Here is a 25,325-nt window from a genome sequence, read left to right as displayed (position 1 = left end):
ATCTGCCTTTGCTTTAAAATGTGATATACAAGGATACCTTTCTTAAAATACAGAGAGTGTTTTTTATTAAAATGTATTTATCATCGTTACAAGTATTATATTTAGAGTATAAGATTTAAATAAGTTTCATTTAGATGTATTTGCTTGTAGATGTAGTCCAAAGTAATCTAAACTTCGACAGATATGTAATTATAATTAAAATCTAATAATTTATTTTAGGACAATCAAATTTTATATTCATTGGTCAAATTCTTGGAGTATTAATGTTGCATATATTATTTATTTACACAATACTACAACTACAAAGAAAATTTGATAAACTAGTTAAAACCGGATCAATTCGGTTAAGACCAACATAAATCGCTCCAACAGACGGACACGTCACATATCTCAGCCCCTAATCTTTGTCGCGGAGGTCGCGAGGTAATCACAGCTATCTCCCGCTGAGGGCTCGCACAAAAAGAAATAATTAACCCATCTCATTCCCACTCACTCATTTCCACATTCGCAGTCGCTAACGTTTCATCGCTTTCATTTAACTCTTTCAAACGTAAACCAGCAACGTAATGAAAGAAGACACGCTTCTGTTTTCATTCACACGACTCGTTAAAGGATTGAATGGTTTAAAGTTGAGAACGTGCAATAAATACGTTATTAACTATAATTTTATCTGTATTGTAGGAACTTGAATGGTATTTAAATGACTATAATAATTTATCAGTAAGGTATTCTTCCTTTGCTACAAAGTAAATAATTTTATTGAAAATAATAAATATGATGTCGAGAGATGGCATTTGATTTAGTCTCGTTCTGTTAAAGAATTTTAATAATTATATTGTATACAAACTTTGATTGTTAACTATTGTTGTAAGGGTCACTATAAATGAACCTTCTATATTGTAGTATCGTCCAGCTGTGTTGTCTTGTAAGTACTTTCTTTAAAAGTTGGAGACCAACTCACGGTAATACTATATTCAGTTTTTCTTTAATTATAACCATATAGGCCACCTCATTTGTATTCATTTGAGGTGGCCCATTTAAGTGTGGTTATTAGTTTTTTTATAATATAGTTATGCGAAAGGGTAAATGGGCCACCTGATGGTGAGTGGTCACCGCCGCCCATAGACTGTAAGAAATATTAATCATTCTTTAGAGTCAAGTTAAATATTAATAGTCGTTAGACGAAGTCAATCTTGGATATAACTTTCTGATATATTCATCTTCAACATGCGGTTTTTTTTTTTTGAGTTTTTTGTAATTATACGGCTTGATTACGAGGGCACAATTATTGTACCACAACTAACAACACTAATTCGATCGAATTACATTACGCGCGATCGTTTGATCATTAATGATTGGTTGAAATTACGCGCGATATTTTTGCACAGTGACTTTAGGCGGACGCGATCTTGCTTTTGTATAGTAGTATTCATTTAATACATACAGAGTAATTTTATAGTATGATTTTTAAATTTTTTTTTTATGGCATTGTTTGGCGGACGAGGATATGGGCCACCTGATGGTAAGTGGTCACCACCGCCCATAGACAAAGGCGCTGTAAGAAATATTAACCATTCCTTACATCACCTATGCGCCACCAACCTCGGGAACTAAGATGTTATGTCCCTTGTGCCTGTGATTACACTGGCTCACTCACCCTTCTAGCCGGAACACAACAATACAGAGTACTGTTATTTGGCGGTAGAATATCTGATGAGTGGGTGGTACCTACCCAGACGGGCTTGCACAAAGCCCTACCACCAAGTATAATAAATGATTATAATTATTAACCATGCTTGTTTTCTAGAAGTCACTGATATTCATATTTCCCATTCGTTTATATACATAGTGGGGATGACCAATATCAAACCAATGAATTTTACATTGCAATACCGTATACAAGTCTACTGTACAAAGCGAAACCAATATATGTATATCTGATGAGAAATCAGATGGATCTGTGATTTGACAGAATGTTATTGAAATTAAATTCCATCGATTCATAATGAATTTATAAGACGGAAATTGATTAAGACGATCATAATCGAAAAATACTTCAATAAATATTACGTTTACATACGTAATATTTATTGAAGTATTTTTCGTAATGTTAAGTAAATGATAGTTTTCATCAGTAACGAAACTTGTATCTTGGAAATGAAAATTGTTGGATCGAAAATGTTGATGATCGTGATGTTCTTCCGGTCGATTTCGACCATGCAAACATTTTTAACGGAGTAGTGCAACAGTTTATGCGTTCCATACAATCCGAAGCGACAGCCAAAGTGTTCAGGGATAGGATAATTGAAGTTACGTACTTTTTTTTTGGACAACATCACGTACATTACTCTGATCCCAATGTAAGTAGCTAAAGCATTTGTGTTTTTGAAAATCAGAAGTAACACCCAGACCCAAACCAACATAGAAAACTAATAAACTTTTTCTACATCGAATCGAACCAACCCGCGACCTCGAAGTGGCGTACCCATGAAAACCGGTGTACACACTACTCGACCACGGAGGTCAGTTTCTAAAGCGAAGGAGAATAAACGTTGACAATTTTTAGACCCTTTCGAGCTGATGCGGCGATGTTTCGATACTAAATACTAAATAAAACAATTTTTATTTTTTTTAAGACGAAACAGTGGACCGTAAATAAACTCTATACAAGCCGAGAGCGAAGTCAGCTGCATAATTAGTTGCACATATTGACTGATTTTCTAATGAGCAGGATTAAGTTGTAATGGCTAACTAATAAACATGACCGCTAATGTAATATTATGCGTATTTGCGTATGAATTGTTAATACGGCTCACGTCATTGATTACGGATTACAAATGTCATTATGTAATGCAAACGATACCGTGCAGTTATACCCACCTGTAGCCGTCACGTGGTCGCGGCACAGGGAAATATGTCGGGCTGTTCTTCGTTTATAATGTTTTAATTCGAGGAATATATGTAAAATCATAATTAGGAAAAATCCTTGTTAGTGATATTTTGGGAGCATAAACGATGAATGGATTGTGTGCAAGACGATATGGTTAGAAGTAATGTTACTTGTAAGATGACGTCCGACAGAGAAATATGGACAGGAGTATGATGAACGAAAATACGAAATTATTATCTAGTACAGCTCGCTACTCATGTCAACACGTTCCTACGTACACACGAAGGAGAATTTTATCTGACGCGTGCAGTGTTTTCGATGTTTTTATTGTTACCGACACGAAATGAATTACAAACAAATCAACCGGCACTTAGCACTGGACCGTATCAACTTAATGTTATGCTAAAATTAATATAATTGCATAAGTTACTGATTTTCATTCATTCATAAAATCCATAAAACGATACCATAATACCTACTTCGCTACAGACGTAGATTTTATTAAAAAAAATGTAAATTATGTAACGCAGTTTATTTTAAGTCTAATTTATGGTGACTGTTATTATTATTTAATATAGCCTTACAAATGTATTATAACATGACAATTTCTTCGACGACCTTGTACATTTTATTCAATGACTAGCTGCTCCATTCATTTTCCTGTTATATCACGTGATGTTTTAGTATCTATGACATCTATACTAATAATATAAATGCAAAAGCAGTTACTTTTGCATTTGTCTGTGTTTTAATCTTTCACAAACCACTAAACCGAATTTGTAGAAATTTGATATGAAGCAAGCTTGAGCTCCAAGCAAGGACAAAGGCTTTTTACGCCAAACACCTAACGACCAACACAAAAACCCGGGCAACAACTAGTTTCTCAATAGATGAACTATCTCACGGAACAATATATATTTATAGAAAAATAAAGTCTTCAGCAATAGAATATTAGAAAAGATTTGTCGATTACAACTATTTGATTGTTAATATAGCTTTGTCTTAACTTAACGATCATTCATACGATACATTAATTTAAAAACACCTATTAAGGACATAATACTATCTGATAATAGTTTCTGATAGTATTCATATGATTGAAATAAAAATTGAATTTGTTGGCAGGGCTTTGTGCCCGTCTGTGTAACACCTCTCGTATTACATTCTATCGCCGATCAGCAATACTTAGTATCGTTGTGTTCCGGTTTTAAGGGTTAGTTAGCCAGTGTGTAAGCACAAGGGACATAATATCTTCGATTGGTGGCGCATTGGTAGTATGAGGAATGATTAATATTTCTTACAGTATCAATATTGACAGTGACACTGACACTGGGCAGTGGTGACCTCTTACCATAAAGTGGCTAGGATAGGCTAGCTAGGCGGAAAAGTGCTGATAGTCTTGGTTCATCTCAGTACAGTCGACATTACGAATCGCTGGTGCCGTAACATTTAATACAATCGATCAAAAGTACTTGACTTAGTCGTCTATCACAAGGCTCCTAACTTAAGTAGCATAATAATTACTTTGCAAAAGCCTACTTAAATAAATTATATTAAATTTATATTTCGAATCGTCTAGAAGTTTATCAGTACAAGTCACAGAAGTGAAAAAAAAACTCCCTCCGGCCAAGTGGTCAGTATAACCCTGTATTAGTGCACTCAGCGGCCATTAGGCGGGCGGTTCACGCCCAGCTAATAAATTTAGTACCATTTGTCGGCGGCACGCGCTGACTATTTCTAATGCTGTGTGAGAGCATTTAGCTGTTTTTATTGTTGCTCTAATTGTTTATGGGATTAATGAAGGTGCGGGGCTTTGGGATGCGATGTATCTGTTTGTGTTAGAATTGTACTGGACTAAACTTTGCTAGGCTGGTAACTAAAACTACATTTTTGTAGTTTTTATTTTTCAACTATTTACTTACGGGCATATAATTTTTATTAGCTTTGTAGAACAAGGGTAAGAGCCGTGATGGACCAGTGGTTGCAAGACGTAAATCTTAACCGGTTAATCAGAGTTTAAACACGGGTTAAGCATCACTGAATTCATGTACTTAATTTGTATTTATTATTTATCTCGTTCTCGGCGGTGAAGGAAAACATCCTGAGGAAACCTACATGTGATGGATGAGAATCTGCAAAAATTTCGACTTTCTTTTGTTTTTCAATCTAAAATTTGTATATTGACCGTCGATTTATACAGTATTATAATAATATCTCGTAACTTCTCGTCAGTTAAATCTACATAGCAATCGATTTATGTTTAATTAAATATCCTGAAATTTCGATCGAAACTCATTAACTTAAAAGTAGCAAAAAATTCCTTGATTGAAACATTATTAAATGAATAAAAAATCATAATGCGAGTTTTTAATTCACGACGGAGCGGATTTGTGGTGAATTGACGGCCGTTCTGCACGCCATTAGCGGACTAGAAAAAGTTATAGGAAAAATGAGATAAGCGCAATGTACACAGAGACGATAAATTACGGCTGGCATTCGATTTTCAAAATTAAATTCTTTTTAATCGAATATTGAAATGTATTAAAAATATCGATTGTCCTTTGTGACTTCTTTGAGCGCTAATAGATTAAAATTTTACGGTTAAATTTGTCTGCAAAGCTTAGAAATGTAACGCATAAAATAATATTCTAAATAATATTAAACGATATAGACTACTGTTGTATTACATAGCTAAAGTGATGTACGTTATAGTCGTTATAAAAATAAATAATTATTAGAAAATAAAAATTTTAGTAATGTCGTATTAATGCTCTCAATGTATGGTTCTACTGGCTTGTCTGTCAAAACTAAAACAGTGTGATAGATTTAAATTCGTACCAACCAAACCCAGACAACACACACAAACAACACATACAAACTGATCTACACAAAAACCTAGTACAATAAAGCGAACAGCGACTTTTTAAATAATTCTTTAATATCAAATAAGCTTCATTGTGCGTTGCACTTCAAGTTACCCTCCAAAAGAATTCTTACCGAGTTTTTAATAGCGTTGGTCTGAACCCTTTCACAATGATTAGATGTAACATCCAGGGGCGGGGAAACATTGACAAATACTCCAAACAGCCCTCGAAGTAAATTAAAAATAACAACTTTTGAATTTTGACAATAGCGATAATATCGTTGGCTTGCGTAAGATTTTACGTTTTTTGAAAACATTTTCAATAATAAATGTTTTGTAATTGAACAAGTAATTTCTTGAGAGGTATCGTTTAGCAATATCTTATTTATTTCGTATCTAATTATAATAATGTTTCCGTAGTAGATTCAAAAACAAGATGAATATCTTGATTTTGAATTTATTCAAGTAGGATCATAAAAGCACTTCTGTATGGTCATGTTGCAGTGTTGAAGTATCTGTAATACTACCACCTATTCGTAAAGTAGCTTTGCCGTGAGAACCAGCAAGAAACTCAGTAGTCACTCTTTCACAATTTCAATTATCGAGTATCCTATCCTGCTTAGAAATCAAGAAATACTAAGACCGCGCGTTCTATCATTAATATAAATTGTATCACGTATGCCTTATTTATAAATGTACATTGTACATGTATATGTATATCTATATATTTTTTTTAAATAAAAAATATGTTCAAAGTAAACAATATTACTTTTGACAGAAGTATTAAAATAGAAGGAAATGTATGATATAAGAAAACTAGCCAAATGATTAAAACATGTCAATCTTAGACGAAGAGTGCAGCCTACACTTGGTCACGTGTTTTACGTTCTTAATTTGTGTATGTAACTCATCTCGTCCGGCGGTTAAGGATAACATCGTGAGGATATCTCCATGCGTCCGTTAAAAACCTACCAACGCGTGGAATACGAAAGATCTTCTAAAGAAGATTTGGCTCATCTGTAGGATATTGACAGTAGGTAATGCCCTGATAAACATATTCCAATGTATCTTGCAACTTATTTCAAGGAAACGAATATTAGGTCCCTGGTATGTTTTAAGATAGTTACACTATGTTAGCAATTGATACGATATAAGATTTTAAATTAACATGGTTATTTTTATTACTAACAGTATTTAGAACGGGATATTTACTATCTCGTGAACAAGACATTCGTAGATAATGTCGAAATATCGAGCTCCACCAAATAAAAAATAAAAAACATGGTAAATATCCCGTTTTAAATACTGTTAGTAATTGATACGATTATTCTGATAAAGAAGGAGGAATGGGTAAACACACCTAAAATATTCATAATATAAATGTTCTGCTATATTATGCAACAACAAAAATGTTTTTTGATTGATATATCTTCATTATTAATACAAAACTATGTCACTTAACTACTTATAGCCACTTGTAATTTTAATTCCAAAGTTCAGATAACAACTACGCTGGAATTTAAAACGCCATATTTCCGCGAATCCATAATTAATATCGTTGATTATTTAGGATTTCGACCAATGGTATCGCGTCGATTCAATGTAAAGTTGTTCATTTGTTTTTACGCATCTTGTAGCTAAAGCTATATCATTATCGCAGGGAATTTGAATGTCAAATTTCATCAAAATTTGTTCAGCAATTTAGTCGTTATTAGATATCAAACGAAGTTGAAGATAAATAATGTTAATTTCGCATTTATAATACCACTATAAAAAATTATCTTCTAGGTTTATGTTCAATACCAAAACGAGCGAGTTTTGTTATAAATATTATTATAGTAACAATAATATCAACGAAGTTTAATGTATCACTTTTTTATCGACGAACATTTAAAATCACGCAACAACAAACAATTAACTACATGAAAAACAGCAATAAAACGTTAAAACATTTATTTCAAATGTTAACCTCCATAAAGGCACTCCACGGAAGACTTGCCCCCTAAATGCCCCAAGTAAACGAATATACTGGGAAATTGCTCTCAGAGCAGATGTGATTGCGAGGCCCCGGATACTGGCAATCATCAATCTACCCCCTCACCCCCTCACCCCTATAAATCACGCTCACAATGGCCGGAGGAAGTTCTTAAGAAGAAAAACTATAGGTCATATCCTTCCTGGGAGGCGGCCAATCGGAAACGTTCGCTCCCTCGCGAAGGGTTATTCGCTTAGGGCGATATTTTTCCACGTCGGCCCTCTGACGTCGTATCGTTCGTCATCCCTAGATTATGTAAACGGAATTGATAGTGTATGGTAACGCGGTTCTGAATTATTAATTATGTTTTTCTTTTAAGATCATGCCAAAGCGATCTTGCTCGCTTTGATTTTTGAATGATGATTTAAGTATAATTCATATCCTTCATTCATATTTATCCATAGTCTAAGTAGAATGCCATATTACGTTGTAAAATAAAAACTATACTCGGAATACAATGTTTTTATCGGAAGGTGATATTGTCTTCCATATAAACCTGAAAAGTGAAAATAAATTATATGTCTGTTTATAAGATATAAAAAAGAATCGATTTCAAAATAAATATGCGTAGGTAAGTCAATATTCATAAAATTCCTTTAAAATAAAATACAACCTTTTTGAAATCGCATAAAATTAAAAACAGCTTGAATTAAAATAAAAAAAAAAACTTAACGCGTAAGCTAAAATCAACATGAAAATATCATTAGATACGAAACACAAATTTCTTTTCCTAACGGATTCATTTGCGGCGCACGGTGGAATTTAGACGCTTTCCCCGCGAACGGCAAATTGTGAATTAGGATGCGTTTCCATTGTCACATTTGAGTTGCGCGTTTAATAGTATTAACGTTACAATTTATTTATATATATAATTTTTTACCTTATATATTAATATGGTTTTGTTAAAAAACAATGACATCGTCTGAAACTAACCAACTTTTTGATCTGACCTGACCTTACGATAACCTTACGGTGACCTTACGATGACCTTACGGTCACCACATTAAAAATTTCTTACATCGCAAATGCACCATCAACCTTGGGAACTAAGATGGTATGTTACTTGTGCCTGTAGCAGTCTAACTACTCTCTTACCTTCAAACAGGAACACAACAATATTAAATATTGCTCTTTTGACGGTAGAATATGTAAGAAGTGGATGTTTCTTATCCAATCGGTATTGAAGCTCAATCGAGTAACTTCATGATAACCCGTTTTCATTAATTATGACATGAAAAGATGACTGCAACTATATTAACACTGAACTTACAGCATTTAGTATAACAGATTTCTTAATTAAAGAACTTGTTCTTTTTTCAAATGCAATAGACTTTTTTGTCCAATGGGCACAGTGCGTCAGAGCGCCGCGGGCGCACCGCTCCGCTTGTTAGCTAGTTTTTACGCTGCAACCCCTTTGTGGCGAATTGCATCAATGTACATACATACGGCGGCTCTCGCTTATTTAGTCTGCCAACTGTTGTTATTATTTTGTCTTCAATCTTTCGGGTACAATTATATTTATAGTAGTTTAATTTTTACATGTTATAAGTACTTTCTTAGTACTTACAAAGGCATTTAAAAAATATGTAAACGTAAACCTATGCCTTCTTTTTTTTTTAATGAAAATTCGTGTACATGTACTTGATAATATTCTGATATTGTATTACATGAGAAAATCGTCTAATGTAAAAGTTTAATATAAAATGGCTAACGTCTATTGGATATAAAATAATAAGTAACATAATATTTAAGGGCAGTGATTTTGAAATATTATAATCGATACTCTTCCTGGATTATTTGCATTTTATGCAATTTTTCTTTTATTATTATCAAATTATCGCTAATACCCCGAAATAGACTTCCATAATGTCATTTGACATTACGAACATAACAATTTTCATTTCTGTCCGCATTACGAGGATTACGGTCCCAATTTTCCGTCCCCTCGCACTCTATTATTGTAAATAATCTTGTCACTAATCCTAGTCCGATTACCGAACGGCGGTTCCAAATTCAAATAGGCTCAAATAATGCGGTTCGAAATTTAAACACGCGTGTAATTTACAAAATTGCCAACGCGCCATGTGCGGAGCCTGGGGCGTGACGTGTAAGTGCGTAACATTATTCCTGGCGCCGTGATGGCTACCCGTTCGGAAACCGAGCGACTTGCTAAACGAGCGTAACGCAAATATTCACGGGTGGCTTGAACAGATAATAAAATCTTTTACTGGCTTTATAGTTTTATGCATTTGACACAAACGACAATTTGGCATGACTGCCTAGTGAGACGTGGGAATGTAAAGATTTGCATTTTAGTGATTACTTCATTAGTGAAATTTTAACGACTAAACAGCAAAATATTCATATTATATACTTTATTACGGTTTTTAAACGATTAGTTTTAATGAAACAGATTGGGATTAGGAAAGATTCTGAGGTTTTTAGGCATTACGTTCCTACATTAGTGGACTCATATTTAATATTAAATTAAATATTGTTAAAATTAATGTAATTTTACGAAAATTATCTAATACTGTATCCGTTATACGCTAGCTAGCCGAAACAATAATAGTTGAATGTATTGTATTGTAGAAAACTTCTATGTAAACTAAAAAAATACAAAGTAAACATTTTAGGGTTAAAATGCCCATTAGGTGTCCATAGCTTAAAATTTTACAATATTTATAATTAAAAAAAAACTCTTTTTAAAAATGGAACAGTTGCGACGCGGTTATCGTACTCAAACATGTGCCATATTGTTGTGTGAGTTTGATTAGGGCAAACATTGAAGGGCAGGTCTCTTTGACCGAGGCGCTGCAGGCGTAATGAGTAATGACCCGCACGGGTTAACTGCAATTTGTCTGCTGGTGTTTCTTTTGTGATTTAGGGTTGACTTGATTAGGTTGTGGCTTGTGCCATCATATTATACAAAAAGTTAAACGTGAATAAAGCCAGAAGTTAGTATAATGTGGATTTCTATGCACGAATTATAAATTTAACTGTATGTAAGTAACGTAGTTATGTAATCTAATTTGGTTAAAAGAGTAATAAGTAAGATGCCTGCCGGTTCTTCTCCGAAGACACATCATTCCGAGCCTGTGTTGGCTTCACAGTTTTATAAAATTACTTTTATATGACATACATAGGTATATATTATACATACATTAAGTGGCGTCTCCACGCAACGATAACTATACGACATGGAGGTATAATAAGATAGTCAAATCTTTTTGATCATGTAATTACCTTAAATATTCGAAAAAAATGAAGACAAATTTGTGTAATTGTTGACTGCCTCTTTGTCTAGGATTAAAATTGTTTCTAATAAGAAATACACGTAATCTGAATATGTTATGGAAAATTGTAACGTAGGTGACTTTCTTAGATGATGGACAAAAACAAAAAAAAATATAATGATAACAATTATTATTAAGGTTCACGAAGTACCTTTTTTTATCTAGCTGGAGAAGCGCATTACGCCTTTACCCTACGACAAGTTGGGGTATGTGAGACTTGCCCAGGACGCCCGTTGTACCCTAATACACCGGAATACCCACTAAGAAACGGCATCGGCTTTGCATGCTATTCTTAGAAAGAAACGCCTGGATCTAGGCTCGGGTTTCATCACAGGACACTAATTAATGTAAAAAAAAGCCTTGTAAATCTGTTTATTTGAAAAGAGCAACTATGCGAGTTTCTTGTCGCTTCTTCTCGCTGGGGGCTGCTTTCCGAAACGGTGGTAGTATTTAAATATTGACGATTCAAAAACGCTTCTTTGTGTAGTTTACTTGAATAAAATTGATTTGATACTCGAAACCCTGATTAGGTCTTAGTAGCAACTTGTAATCTAAAATTGGAACTGTGAAAGTGACGGAATAGTTAATGCATCTGTGTTTACGCTCACACTAGTGCAAAATAATTCTTGCGTAGTTTGTTGGTCTCTTTGAGATTAACCACGATGGTTGTAATCGGTCAGAGATACATCATCTTTATCCTCAACCCATACCCACTGTTTCATTCGAAGTGCACCATTATGTATAGAAACATTTTCCACGTCAAGAACTTCGGTCGAATTTCAGAACGAGATCCATGAATATTCTGATCTGCACATCTGTAGTTCAACTGCAATCAGTTTAGATACATAGTCATGTATAAATTATTTGGTTGTTGCGAAATCAAAGTCATTATTCAATATAGAGGCATAGTTTAAAACGACTAAGAAAAAGCACAGATCACAGAGGAACGGGTAAAATTAAGATTCATGACAAATTAAGGTCATGACAAGTATGAATATTTTGTACATGATCATTTTTTTTTAAACAGGCGGTGGTTCACTAATCATCCAATTAATGGTAAGTGGTCACCATCGCCAATAGACATTATCGCTGTTAGAAATATTTAAAAAATCCTTACATTGTCAATTACACAGGCTCATTTAAGCTTCACATTCGAATATCTGATAAGTGCGTGGTAGGCGTTTGTGCAAGCGTACTTGGTGGTAAAGTAAGAAGTAGGTGGGTAGGTACCCTACCACCAAGTATGCCAATGTTAATGTGATTACTTTCACTTGCCGTTAGGTAGCTCAATATTTACATGTTTCAATACATATTTGTTTTTGTCCATCTTCAAAGAAATTCACCCGCGTTACAACTGTCGATAACATATCCACATATTGTGTATTCCTTATTGGCACTGCACCAACATGTAATGTAAATATGACTTATTTAAGTCCATTAATATAGAATTTGTTAATAGCTTGACTATAACAGCCCAACTGTGAAATACCGTCTAGACAAAGCAAATATATTCTGTGACTGTCGTTCTGAAGTTATACAAACATATATACCACGCATCAATATATATTCATTATAAATAGAAATTGTTGTATCGGTCGGTATGTCGTAACGTCTTATAAACTAATGTGGTAACATCGTGGTAAAGTCGGCGTGTGTCGGATTAAAACCTGGAACGTGCGCATCCAGCATTGGAGCAGCGTGGTGGTACTACTGCCTACCGCCTTATAACAAAAATAAGATATAATTTAATTCCGTTTTCACTTAGCAACAGTTGCTTTTTGATTGATATGTTATTCTTGTCTGGATATCAAACAAACTAATCTACAATTCGACTCAGTGACAATTTTTCTATGGATTTTTACAGGTTTTTTTTACTCAAGCTTCGAATTACATTTATTAGAATATACTTTATGATGACATAATCTTATTTATGTTGAACGTCAAACGTTATAAATTCGCTTCGTGAAATATCCCTCTAATATAATTGTCGAATTTTATATTTAATTCATCTACATCGATCATTCATCCCCTTGAGGGAGTATCGGTTATTGGTTTTAACTTTACAAGAAATCGTTTTAACTAATGTAATATTTGTAAAAGTGTTTTGGAATAAAAGATATATTAATATAACTTAAAAGTGGAACAAAATCTACGTACTAGTTCCAGTTATACTTTTAATTGATGTATTGTCAACAACGCCATCTAACGTCAGTCGTGTTTTTTTGACTATCAACCTCAGTACTTTCAGCTTTGAGCTTTTATAAAGAACTGCAATCGAAATTCAAGTTAGTACGATAAACGATCATCGGCTTTTCTATCCAATGATCTTTTGATTGGAAACATAGGAAATAATATACATATATAAATTTATACTATAAAGAGGTAAAATGTGTGTTTGTATGTAAAGGTTATCTGCGATTCAATTCAATTTTAAAAACATTTTCACTATAAGAAAACTCCTTAATTCCTGAGAGCTATGGGATACAAATTATATTTAGATCATATCGTTTTCGTTATTAATAAGATATAAAATACAATATTTTTTATAATTATGATGATGACCTCCGTGGCCGAGTAGCGTATGAACCGGTTTTCATGGGTACGCCACTCTGAGATCCCGCGTTCGATTCCCGGCCAAGTCGATGTAGAAAAAGTTCATTAGATATCTATGTTGTCTTGGGTCTGGGTGTTTGTGGTACCGTCGGTACTTGTGATTTTCCATAACATAAGTGCTTTAGCTACTCACACTGGGATCAGAGTAATGTATGTGATGTCCAATATTTATTTATTATTGAATATATAAATACGGCATGTAATAATTGATTACTACCGGCAGTATTTTTAATGACGGCTATTATGATTAAATATATCAAGCAATACATATAAATTAGCGTAACATCTATATATATAATAAACTGACACGTCAGGAAGAAAAACTATAATAAAAATACTTATAATGTAGGAAAAAGGTCGAGGACACGGGCCAAGTGTATTTAACCGTTATTTCCATAATATTTTAGTTTTATCGTTGGACCTTTGTGCATTGTTTATGGGCTAAAAGGTCGGCTCTCCGGCGATATATTACCGTTCTACTTTATTACACCAACCATTAGAAATAATATGAAGACCACTTACAGTATCAATAGGATTTTGCGGAACAAAAGATACTTTTATTATTCCATGATTTTCTTAATGGAAAACCGAAATATATGCAATTAAGGAAATTTGTATTTCTTATACATGGTGTGACCCAAGTTTGAGTATATTTTGATTTTCTTGTAATTACTCTGTTTAAATAAGTATTTTATTTTTAACTAGCTGAAACTGCGGTTTGCTCGCGCGGAATTTATAAAACACAAACTTCCAACCCCCGTTTTACCCCTTAAAAGGTGGTGTTTCGTAAAATTCGTTCTTAGCGAAAGTAGGTGTTATAGTTTTAGAGATTTTGTGATTGATCAGTGAGTGGAATTTCGCTTTCATATATATAAAATATAATTTAATCAATTAGAATTTTAACTTTATAATTTTAATAAATGTAAAGCTAACATCGGTTCGAATTCAGTGGTAGGAATAAGGCTGTTTAGATACTACTGAGCTAAGGGTTCTTGTTCTTTCGCTTCAATCTGGTTGATTTATTTAAGATTTTTTATGCAGAGTTTAATGTGACACATGCGGGTTTCCTCACAATGATTCCTTCTTACTCTAATCTAAACACAATTAAGCACATGAAATTTCAGTGATCAACAGTTAAGATACACGTGTTCTAACCATTGGGTTTTATCTGCTTCCTTTAATATATATTATATAGGTTTTAAACTGTTCCTAATTCAAGACTCATCAGTATTTCATTCTTCCATTGAATAGTAATTATGTGGATGAAGTAATTTTTTGATTGTTCGTGAATGCAAAATGTAACTGTTTACTTATGCCTATATAATACTTGTCTTAGAATCGTGGTTTTTTTTTCATACATTAAAATCCCGCAAAAACTTTTTAAAATGTTCCATATAATTCGAATTAGTTGACATCGTCGAAAAAAATGGATTTAATGAAATAAAATAAATAAAAGTTTATTAACATGAATGATTAACACTGTCACAAAACCTCCAATTATAGAGTCAACCGTTTCTCTATTAATACTTTAATAATAATTTAATGAACGGATGAACATAAAAATTATATACGTAATTTTATTAGCGGTATGATTTCATGGCTTCCAGTGCGGACAAGGCATGCTAAACAAAGATTCAACCGAAACGTCTGCATAGAGAAAATCGCGAGTACTAATGTTCTCAGCTAACAATAAAAATATAATACAAAATAATTTACATTTGAACAATCGGAATCCTTTCAACCCTATCTCACGGGATTGTTTGTCAATTTATCTTTCACTATTCCCATAAAAAGTTTCCAAATAACCTCCGCCCGTTCGTATCGCTCGTAAACACAATATCGTAAGTATTGTGTATTTACGAACAAATAAGTATTGGGAGCGGGCCTCGGGCTCCGGGAAACTATGAAAAATGACCGGCGGAAAATTGTACGGATTCTAGAGGATTCGAAAACGATACGACCTGATCTTGAAAGAAACTGGGGCCGGATTCGAACCGATTTTAAATTGTAATAGTTTCATTGTTCTTAGAGATTAAGTTTTCTTATGAATACTTAGGTGTTTATTTTGTTACGTAACTTAAAACCATTATTACGATGAACTTGATCTGTCAAAGCAGACGTCTATGTGTGTTTGATCAGTCAAATGGTTGAAGAAAAAATGAATTATAAACACAAATTAAGCACATGAAAATTAAGTAGTCTTCTGTTAAGATTCATTCCGTTGCTGCTAAATATGGAGGATGATTTATCAGTTAACTTGTAATATAGATTCAAATACCGGCTACAGCCAATGAAAGAGAGTTTTTCTGCGCAAAAAAAATACAGTGGAGCGATAGTAGGAATACGGTTTGTTCATGCCTAGGAATACAGAAAAAGCGGCTGACCCTGGAACTGATATTTCTCTGGTTGCCCTTTTATTGGATTTTAGGAGTCAGAGAATAGAGGGTACATCTTATAGGACATTATTGTGCACTAAAATCTACGATGGTTAGTATTCGAAATAAAAAGAACTTTTTGGTCATCATTATTATTATTATTATTAAATTTCAAGACAAAATAAATATTTTTATCATACTGCGTTTTAATCCCACTTGTGTTTCTAAATATAAGTGAATGATTACTTGGCGTTAAACAATAAGTGTGAATTACATACTTGAGACAACCCTCTATACATAAAAGCAATTTAAACATAATTTGTATCAAAGCCGGTCCTGCCTCATCGTGCACTCTATTTTCCTATTTGCGCGGCAGATTGGTCGTGATTGTATTGTTTGCGACCTCACCCCCGCACCACCCGGCGTGAAGTCGCGCGGAAAATGTGTTGACTGACTGCTGAAATATAATGTCGAAATGCAAGAGTATCATACGGTTAGACATCGCTTGGAATACTATAAAGCATTAAGGAGTTGTAGATCGTATGAATATTACTAAATGTAACTTAACATACTTATGTAGATTGGTGGAGAAGAGTAACTACTGAGTTTCTTGCCAGTTCAATGCTAATCTTGTGATTTGACGTTTTAAAAATGCTTTTAAAAGCCTACTCGAATAGACAAAATTTAGATAAAACTTAAATAATGACTAATTTACTTAACGCCTTACGTACAAAAAGATTTTATATGTATGTGTGCAATTTTAACGTAAAATTACACATTCGAACACACACGTACATATCTGTTTAAGACAATAAACGCCTCATATTATCAGGGCCCAAGTAAGAGGTAAAATCCTATTACCCCATAAGGACTTTTTGATCATCTCGCGATTGACAATAACGATATAACATACACTTCCTAGCCAATCACCGATCGATGGGCGTTACGTATGTCGTAATGTGTAAGGATAACTTTTATGAGAAGAAAATTGTGTTTACGCTCGCGTGTGTCGCGATTTACCGCCGCTACCGAGGCCCGTAATCAAAAATATTGCTATACAACGAAGTTACGCTCTGCCCCAAGGCATAAGTGACTCCTAATCAATCTTACAATACATCTACATAGATGTATTGTAATGAATGTCGATGTAAGGAATGGTTAAAATTTTTACGGTGTCCAATGTTTATGGGCAGTTGTTACCAAAAATAAAACATTATAATCTTCATGAATATTTTAAATATTCTTGCATAAATTTTTTTGTTTATTGTAGTATCATATTAATACTTGAAGGAAGCGCGGTACTAGTGTAGTAACTTAAATGTCAATCATCCTGCCAAACTGTAGCCAACGTACTTAACATTAATATGGACCCTACGTGACGTTGACGAAATGATATGAGCCAGCTTGACAAAACTGAAAGCCATTAAACTATGAATTGAAACAATTTTATATGCACATATAAAACCATGTCCATCACCAACCAACCAACAGCTATAATCCAAATGTAAAGGGGGTTTTGTTTTATACATACTCACAATTTCATTGAAAAAAAAATGAAAAGAGATAAAAATAGATGATTAAAGAGCATGGTGATGTATTCATTGACTATTCAGGTACGATACCTTACATAAAAATGGTATGTGGTTCAAATAAGTTTGTAATTTAAATTTTGGAAAATACAAACTACCTCTCCATCTAATTTTTTTTTTTTTTGATAACAATTAAATAAATATATTTCCAGCTGAGTATTCGCTTCAGCGTGTGCTACACGTCCAGCGCTCAGCGCTTCGAGCCGTTTCAATGTTATTGTCGATCTCACTCGGATAACCAACAAGTTATTGGCTTGATATTGCCCGATCTTCGATTCTGATATTGTTTTGCGATCGATCTTATTTGTCTTGATTATAGTTTATTTTAATTAATAAACAGCCTATTAATGTCCCACTGGTGGACATTGGCCAACTGTCCTCTAGAGGAAAAGTCAATGACACAAACACAATAAATTATTTAAATAAAAAATCAAAATACTGCTACGAAGTGCTACGAATGCTTCGTAGCTATCTCAAAGTTTATTTTTACGATTAATTTCAATGCTATATATTCATTATAAATGGTTATCGAATTACGTTTAATATAAATAATTTAAAGATGTATCCTTTTTAAAATACACGTTAATTACCTAAAAACCTCATTGTGATAATAATTCGTAGCTTGAGTCGAGAACATTCCACTCGGAACATAGGTGTAACAACATCGTTACCACAATCACCACTAACGATGTCTCACATCTAGACACTCAACTTTACCTACATAAACTACTCGAAACACCCAACCAACTTCAAAAAAAAAAAACACGCGCACTAAATTACACCATAATACACCAGCTTAGATGTCATATTGCCTTGCATTAATACTGCTTAGATGATGTGGTTACCGTACGTATTATACATCGAGGTTCTATAATAAAACTCTGAATAGTACACAAAAAATATTAAGCTGTTTTCGTCTTTAGTGACTTACAAATAGGTATGGAATTAGCGTGAGGCAATAATGGAGAGTCGTGTGATGTGTGTCGCCGTGTCGTTGTGATTTCTAATTGGAGCGGCAATGTGTTGTGGCCGCGGGCGCTGTGCAGAAAGCAATTTAGAGGAAAATGTGTTTTTTAATTGTACGTGACGCGACGTGGTTTTATGAGTGGAGTAATGAGACATGTAGTGTTTGTATTTTAAAAGTATTTTTGCGTTTGTGTCACATACGGTAACGTATTTTGTATTGTTGCAGGTTCATAAGGACTTCTTCGGGCGTATTGTTCCTATATCTCAAGTACATAAACAAGGTAAGATTTGTAACAGATACACTAGATATGAGAACTATGTGTGCGTGTATCCTTGTGTATTACACACACACACGCATAATCAATCATCATTTAGTATAAATATTGTCAGTTTTTTTTTATAGTTTTATAATAAGCCCAAACTCCTTGAGCACAATCAATTTCCTCAAATCCTGTTATCGGAAAAATCAACGCAAATCCATAGACTATCGGAGATAAAAGTAATGGCTGGAAATTAAGCACTCTCAACACTATCCTAATGTCATTAATGAGTTCATATTAAAAAAAAAAAACACTAAACTGATATATCTTACAACTCACGTTCGTAATTAAGATAAAATACGTTACACGCGATCGTAGTCATTAATACGCAATGTCGTTATTACACATTATTCCGAATATTATCACATAACGTTACAAGTGAGCCTATTATTTTCAATTACGCCCGCCGCCGGGAAGGGTTGTTAATATTCATTTGACGTCACCCGCTGGAATCGAACACCTGATCCCGCCGTAATTGTCCGCGCCTAACCGATTGTCTACCATTTTGTATATTAAACGTATAATTCGGTCGGGGATACGTTTTAATAGACATCGTGGAATTGTTTTGTTAAAAGGGTTGGAGTTCACTATTGAATATTAAAATCGTTAAAAAATTAACAATTATAATATTTAATTTGATTTATCCATATTTGATATTATAAATTTTAGTCCTTATAAAAATATATGACTCATTTTACAATATACTTGCTGAGTCTCCTCAGTAGACATACAAAGCAATCTAGAATCTTTATACACAAATAAACTTCATATAGTTATATACGCAACAATTACTGTAATAATTATGACATTAAGTATATACGAATCAAAAGAGCGTATCGCACGATCGGTTTTTAATATGAGTGTTATTCGAAATGTCTTCTAGAATCGCAAAACAGATCTGATATTTTTATTTGAATAATGGATGATAGATCTGTCTTCACTAAGCAATTTAATAAAATATTTTGTCTTTCATTTTGATATGTTTTGGTTTCTATGACTTCTTAATAGTGATTTTAGTGACTAGCTTTTAAAGTTCTTAAGATACATTCCTATGACAGACTGCGCAGGCTAAATATAGAACTTGAAAACTCAGCGGTGGTTACCCTGGTTTGAACTCGATAAAATCTTTTAAAATTCACATCTTCTATCTCTGATCTGATGTAATATCTATAGAATAATAACATCCAATAAAATCATTACATGTATTAAGTTGCTTAAATTGTTCTTTGTATGATTTATTAAGAAGCATTCATATATAAATTTAATAGCACTTCTAGACCGACCTTTATTCTAAACGAACACAAAATCCGCTTAGGTTCTCGTGCATCCATCGTTTTACAACAATTGCTTTGACGCGCTAACTTGCCTAGTTAATAGTCTCAACGCGATTTGTAATAGGATAGAGAGAAAATTCATCTTCCACCTACGTAAATTGGAACGTCAGCTTGGAAGCGAATATTTGATACGCTTTCATACTTCTATCTAGATAATATTGGATTGGCTTTTAACTGAATTAACTTCGATTTGATGATATATAAGAAATTGCTCTATTTAAATAAATTACAAATTGACAATTTTGTGTAGATCCTTCGTAGCAATCTGCTACGCTGCTACGTAGCTTGTATAACAGATACGATTTTCTTAAATATGTTTTAAATATATTTTCTTAAATTGTTGGTTTGTATTTTTCTTAAAAAAATATCGTTCAATATCGAATTTAAATGATATTATATTATTTATTGTATTACAATATTTACTTATTAGGATGTCATTATTTGACGTTATATATATTTTTTTTATTGACATAATTGCACTTTATTTATTCTGTATTTCAGATGGAAATTTATTAATTGCTTAATGAGCTCCATTTTTATTAAATAGAATATATAATATGGAAGCTAAGCTAAGCTAATTCAAAAATTTATAAATTGTGGATACCATTACGAGATTTGAGCAGTGTAGTGAACATCTACTTCAAACCTACTTCTTAAAAAAAAGGTAGTTGAAGCATTCGAAGGCTGTTACTTCCTTTTTTAGTTTAAACTTCTAAAAACTGTTTTACACCGAGGCATCTTTTATAATATCTCGTCTCATCTCTCAGACGAAGGACGTCCACTGCTGGACATAGGCCTCCCCCAAAGATCGCCACAACGACAATACTAATTTTATAATATATTTTTTAATAAATAAATGTCTTAAGTGTAAAATGTACCTGACAAATAACAGTACGCTCTATATATTTATAAATATTAACTCGGTATCGAAACTGTCTGTTAAATCAGCCAATAATAAAAAAAAACGTAGAGTCAAACACCCCACCGTTAAGTTAGAATCGACATTGACTATCACAGCGCCAGACGATCCTCATTAAACCTCTATTATTTAAATAAAACATATAATAATTTAACATCCACCAGACCCGTTCCCCCGACGTTACTCCGACCAAGTTATAATGAAGCGGTCTAAGTTGATTGTTAAACGAAATCCTCTCATTGTTTGATTTAGTCTACTCCCATTGTACTCGTTTCACTCGATTTAAGTTAAATATTATTAATTCTAAGTTAACATTCATCGTTGAATTGATTTTCGAATTTTGATTGAGTGTCGGTAAATCTATGTAATTCCAATGTTTTATAAGGGTCGTTTGCGTGTGTGAAACTAATTTGGTTGCTGTGTAATATATCTGCTTTGATATTTGTGTTTATGGTTCAGATATTTCGATGAATTTAATTAGATGTGATAATTATTTTTTTTTAATATTTTTGATAAATTTCCATTCGCGGAATTTGTTGCGACACTTTTTTATAGATCTTATTTTCTAATTATATCACTAGTATAATGAGTGAATTATACAACTGTTAGTATCCCACAGCTGGGCTAAGGCCTTAATCCATAACGCTGCTCCATGTGGGTTGATGGATTCATTATATCACGGTAGCTAAATTTAATGGTTTGTTTTGCAACGCTTGTATAATAATGATCTACTAGGCTAACATTGAGTTATTGCTTACGGATATACGAATAACGTATGATATGTTAAATGTATAAATATGAGAATGTTTTAACAAAATTACTACAAGTAAACGTCAATAAGACAATTCTTATTACGCAAGACTAATCGTTTAGTGTAGGTTTCAGGGTCAGTTTTTATAAATAAAATTTAGTTTATATCAACGTATTTAGGAAAATTATGTAATAAATAACACTCGCGGCTTTACCTGAGGGGAAAGGGAGTGGTGACAGAAGTTAGGTCAGATTACCCTATGCCGTTTTCTGTACCCATGAAAATATCGAAATTTTCGTGACGTGACGTGAAATTACGTGACGATCTATTGAGAAGTTACAACGTTAAAGTGTAACATACAAACCAACTAACTTTCGCATTTATATATTTATATGATAAATTATCCATTAAATGAAAATATAATGAAAATAAATTAAACCCCCTTTCAGTTAGCGTTTGCTTCACAAACTGTTTCTATTAAAAACCCGCGTATGAATGTAGCTCATTAAAGCGATCTTCTCATCAACTCCGCCTTTAATTCACCGTCGTTCGTATAAAGCCTGCCTAAATTAAAATGCTACACTAGTTACCGAATCTCGCTGTAAAGCGGAGCTATTAACGTGTACCGGTTAAGTGTAAGTTAGTTCATACGATAAGGGGTCCCTTCGAATATTCTCCAATTTTTAAAAGTAATTTATTATCTTTGAACAACTAACTGCGTTTTTTGCTTAAAGTTAGTCCACAACACGAACGTTTACTTGGTGGTAGGGCTTTGTGCCAACCCGTCTGGGTAGGTAGCACCGATTCAGGTATTCTACCGCCAGCTATACTTAGTATTGTTGCGTTCCAATTTGAATGGTAAGTGAGTCAGTGTAACTAGGCACAAGGGACATAACATCTTAGTTACCAAGATCGGTGACGCATTGACGATATAAGGAATGGCACTGGTAGAGGTGACTTCTTACCATCGGTTGGAACATTTGCATAATATATAAAATAATAATATCGTAATACTACTTATTCTGGTCATATAATAATTATTAAATCAAATGAGCTTATTTTATTAACAAAGAAATATTTTAATCGCGGATGAACTTGTATCCGACGAACTGGATTCATATATTACAAAACGGTTATTTTATTTTTCTTATTAACTTTTATTCCTATCGACTTAAAAAATTATAGACTTTTAGTAGTTATTAAAAACAGACATTCTCAAACTTTATTTAAACGTATTACAGTTTAAACTACCTACAAAATTGTTTTAATTCAAACACATGTACGAATAGATTTTCTTATTTGAAAAATAATATGAAAATCGACATAGGTTTCTAGACTTGCCGCGGTACTCCGAATCCCCCTCGTAAGAGATTACATAATGCGATAGGTTTGTTCAGCGCAGTCGGTGGGCGTCACAATGCGAGCTATTAGCGTGTGCAAACAGGCTCGGCCTCCGTGTAATTATACAAGTTGATTATGTTCCCGCGCACGCCTCCCGCCGCCGACTTTGACTGGCTTTCATGTTTAAAATCCTTAAGGCTACGACCATACATTCTCGTAACTGTTGAACAATTTCGTTCTGGCATTTTGAAGTGAAACTTCTTGGAAATCGTTGTAATTTGAAACTCGAAGTATCGAAAATGAGTTAGGACAAAAATACGCAACATAAAACATTGCAATCGTACACAGACAGTTTTTTTGTTAATAAAATTACTCATATATTTTAGTTTTATAATCTTTAACACCACATCCTTTTCTTAATATTGTTTATTTCCCAGATGCTGTATCCGATGTCATATCTTCGAGCGACGTGTTCTACCAGTATAGAGAAGGATTCAACAACGCGGTGCGTCGCAATGTCCGTCTTCGTGACTTATTATAACATATTATATCTGTCAAAAAATATATTTAGTATATTATCATCATTATCAGGCAATCGTAATCTGCTGTCACAGACCTCATCCAAGGTGTGCCAAAGCTCCCGGTTCTCCGTTTGGTCCTACCAGCATCATAATAAAGTAAATTTAATTTTACAATTGAAATACTTGGTCACCAATCTGGGTTAACACCAACTCATCAGTTATTCCAATCAATAATACTTCTTATTACTGTGTTCCGACACAAATGTAAGTGTCAGAGAGTCAGTTTAGTGGCCAAAGTTGGTGCTATATTGTTGATGTAAAGAATTGTTTATCACTCTTGTAGTTCCTACAATAAAAGTAAGTGGAAATTTAAAATTAACCTGTTTACTGTAGTGTATTTCATTGTGTGAGTAAGTAAGTAACAGGCTGTTAATATCCCACTGCTGGGCTAAGGCCTTTCCGATTGAAGAGAAGGTTATCCACCACGTTGTTCCATTGCGGGATAGTGGATACACATGTGGCAGAATTTCGTAAATAAAATTGAGTTAAACTCGTTAAATAACTTAAATGTCATTAGAAATTGTACAATCTTGTAAATTAATGTTATTTAATATTTTTTAAATAAATATACGTAAAAAAATATTTTGTTTTATTGACAATAATAATCTTTTTCTTTTGAATACCTATATTTCATATCCTTTATATGTAGAGAACTTGATTTCCTTAAAAATGCAATAAGCTAATTTCGAATATTTTGTCGCGTGTGTCAAAACTAAAGATCACAGAGCCACCCCATACAATACACAATATATGTAAAAAAATTCATATAACGATTTTAGAATACGTATTGACAGTTTAAACATTGATAGACAGTCATAGCATAAAATACATACTTGTACAAATCAGATCAAATCAAATCAATTTTATTCAAGTAAACTTCACAGCGAAGCGTTTTTGAATCTATTTTTTTTTTATATAGACGTGAATAACAGTCGCACCTGAGTCTTGATATCTAAATAATAGAACATTAAATTTTAATGCATCGCTCTTCCATCAACGGCTATAACTCAAAAACTTTAACACAGCCGACATCACCTGCATTAGTGTTATTAAAAGCGTAAGCGTTGAAATCCGCTACGAACTTATTTCATAAATTCATCACAAATATATTTACGAGTGTTCGCGTCAAATGTTATGACAAATGACTTTTGTTTAAATGAATGATTGTTCTTCTTCGTAATTGTTTAACGTTCAGTTCGTAATGATAGTCTTGAATGTTCCTTTGTATGAAATATGCATCTCGATGAGATATCGTTAAAGTTGCAGGCTTGCAATATTGTTTGTAAGAACCTCTTGAATCAAAATTATATCTAAGGTGATATATTGTTATATACATAGATTTTAGAAAGATATATATAATTTTGAATCTAAAGCGATCCCAGGTAAACGGCGTTAGGTGCTGTGCATGGCGTGGGATTGTAAACATCTCGTTGAAAACTCCGAGAAATACTC

General features: G+C 33.3%; 1 protein-coding gene across 1 annotated transcript in view; it reads left to right on the top strand.

Annotated features, from left to right (window-relative positions):
- The window catches only part of LOC125069851 (chromosome transmission fidelity protein 18 homolog), a 37,508-nt gene extending 13,150 nt beyond the window's left edge, over positions 1 to 24,358 (top strand). The window contains exons 15-16 of the mRNA XM_047679445.1: positions 18,854 to 18,908; positions 23,730 to 24,358. Of these exons, the coding sequence (XP_047535401.1) occupies positions 18,854 to 18,908; positions 23,730 to 23,833 (159 nt within the window). The 3' untranslated portion in view covers positions 23,834 to 24,358. The remainder of the gene's footprint in view (positions 1 to 18,853; positions 18,909 to 23,729) is intronic.
- The last annotated feature ends 967 nt before the right edge of the window (positions 24,359 to 25,325 follow it).

Source organism: Vanessa atalanta, chromosome 16, assembly GCF_905147765.1.
Source record: "Vanessa atalanta chromosome 16, ilVanAtal1.2, whole genome shotgun sequence".
Classification (NCBI taxonomy): domain Eukaryota; kingdom Metazoa; phylum Arthropoda; class Insecta; order Lepidoptera; family Nymphalidae; genus Vanessa; species Vanessa atalanta.
Note: the sequence above shows the minus strand (reverse complement) of the source record. Positions and strands in the feature narration are given on the sequence as shown.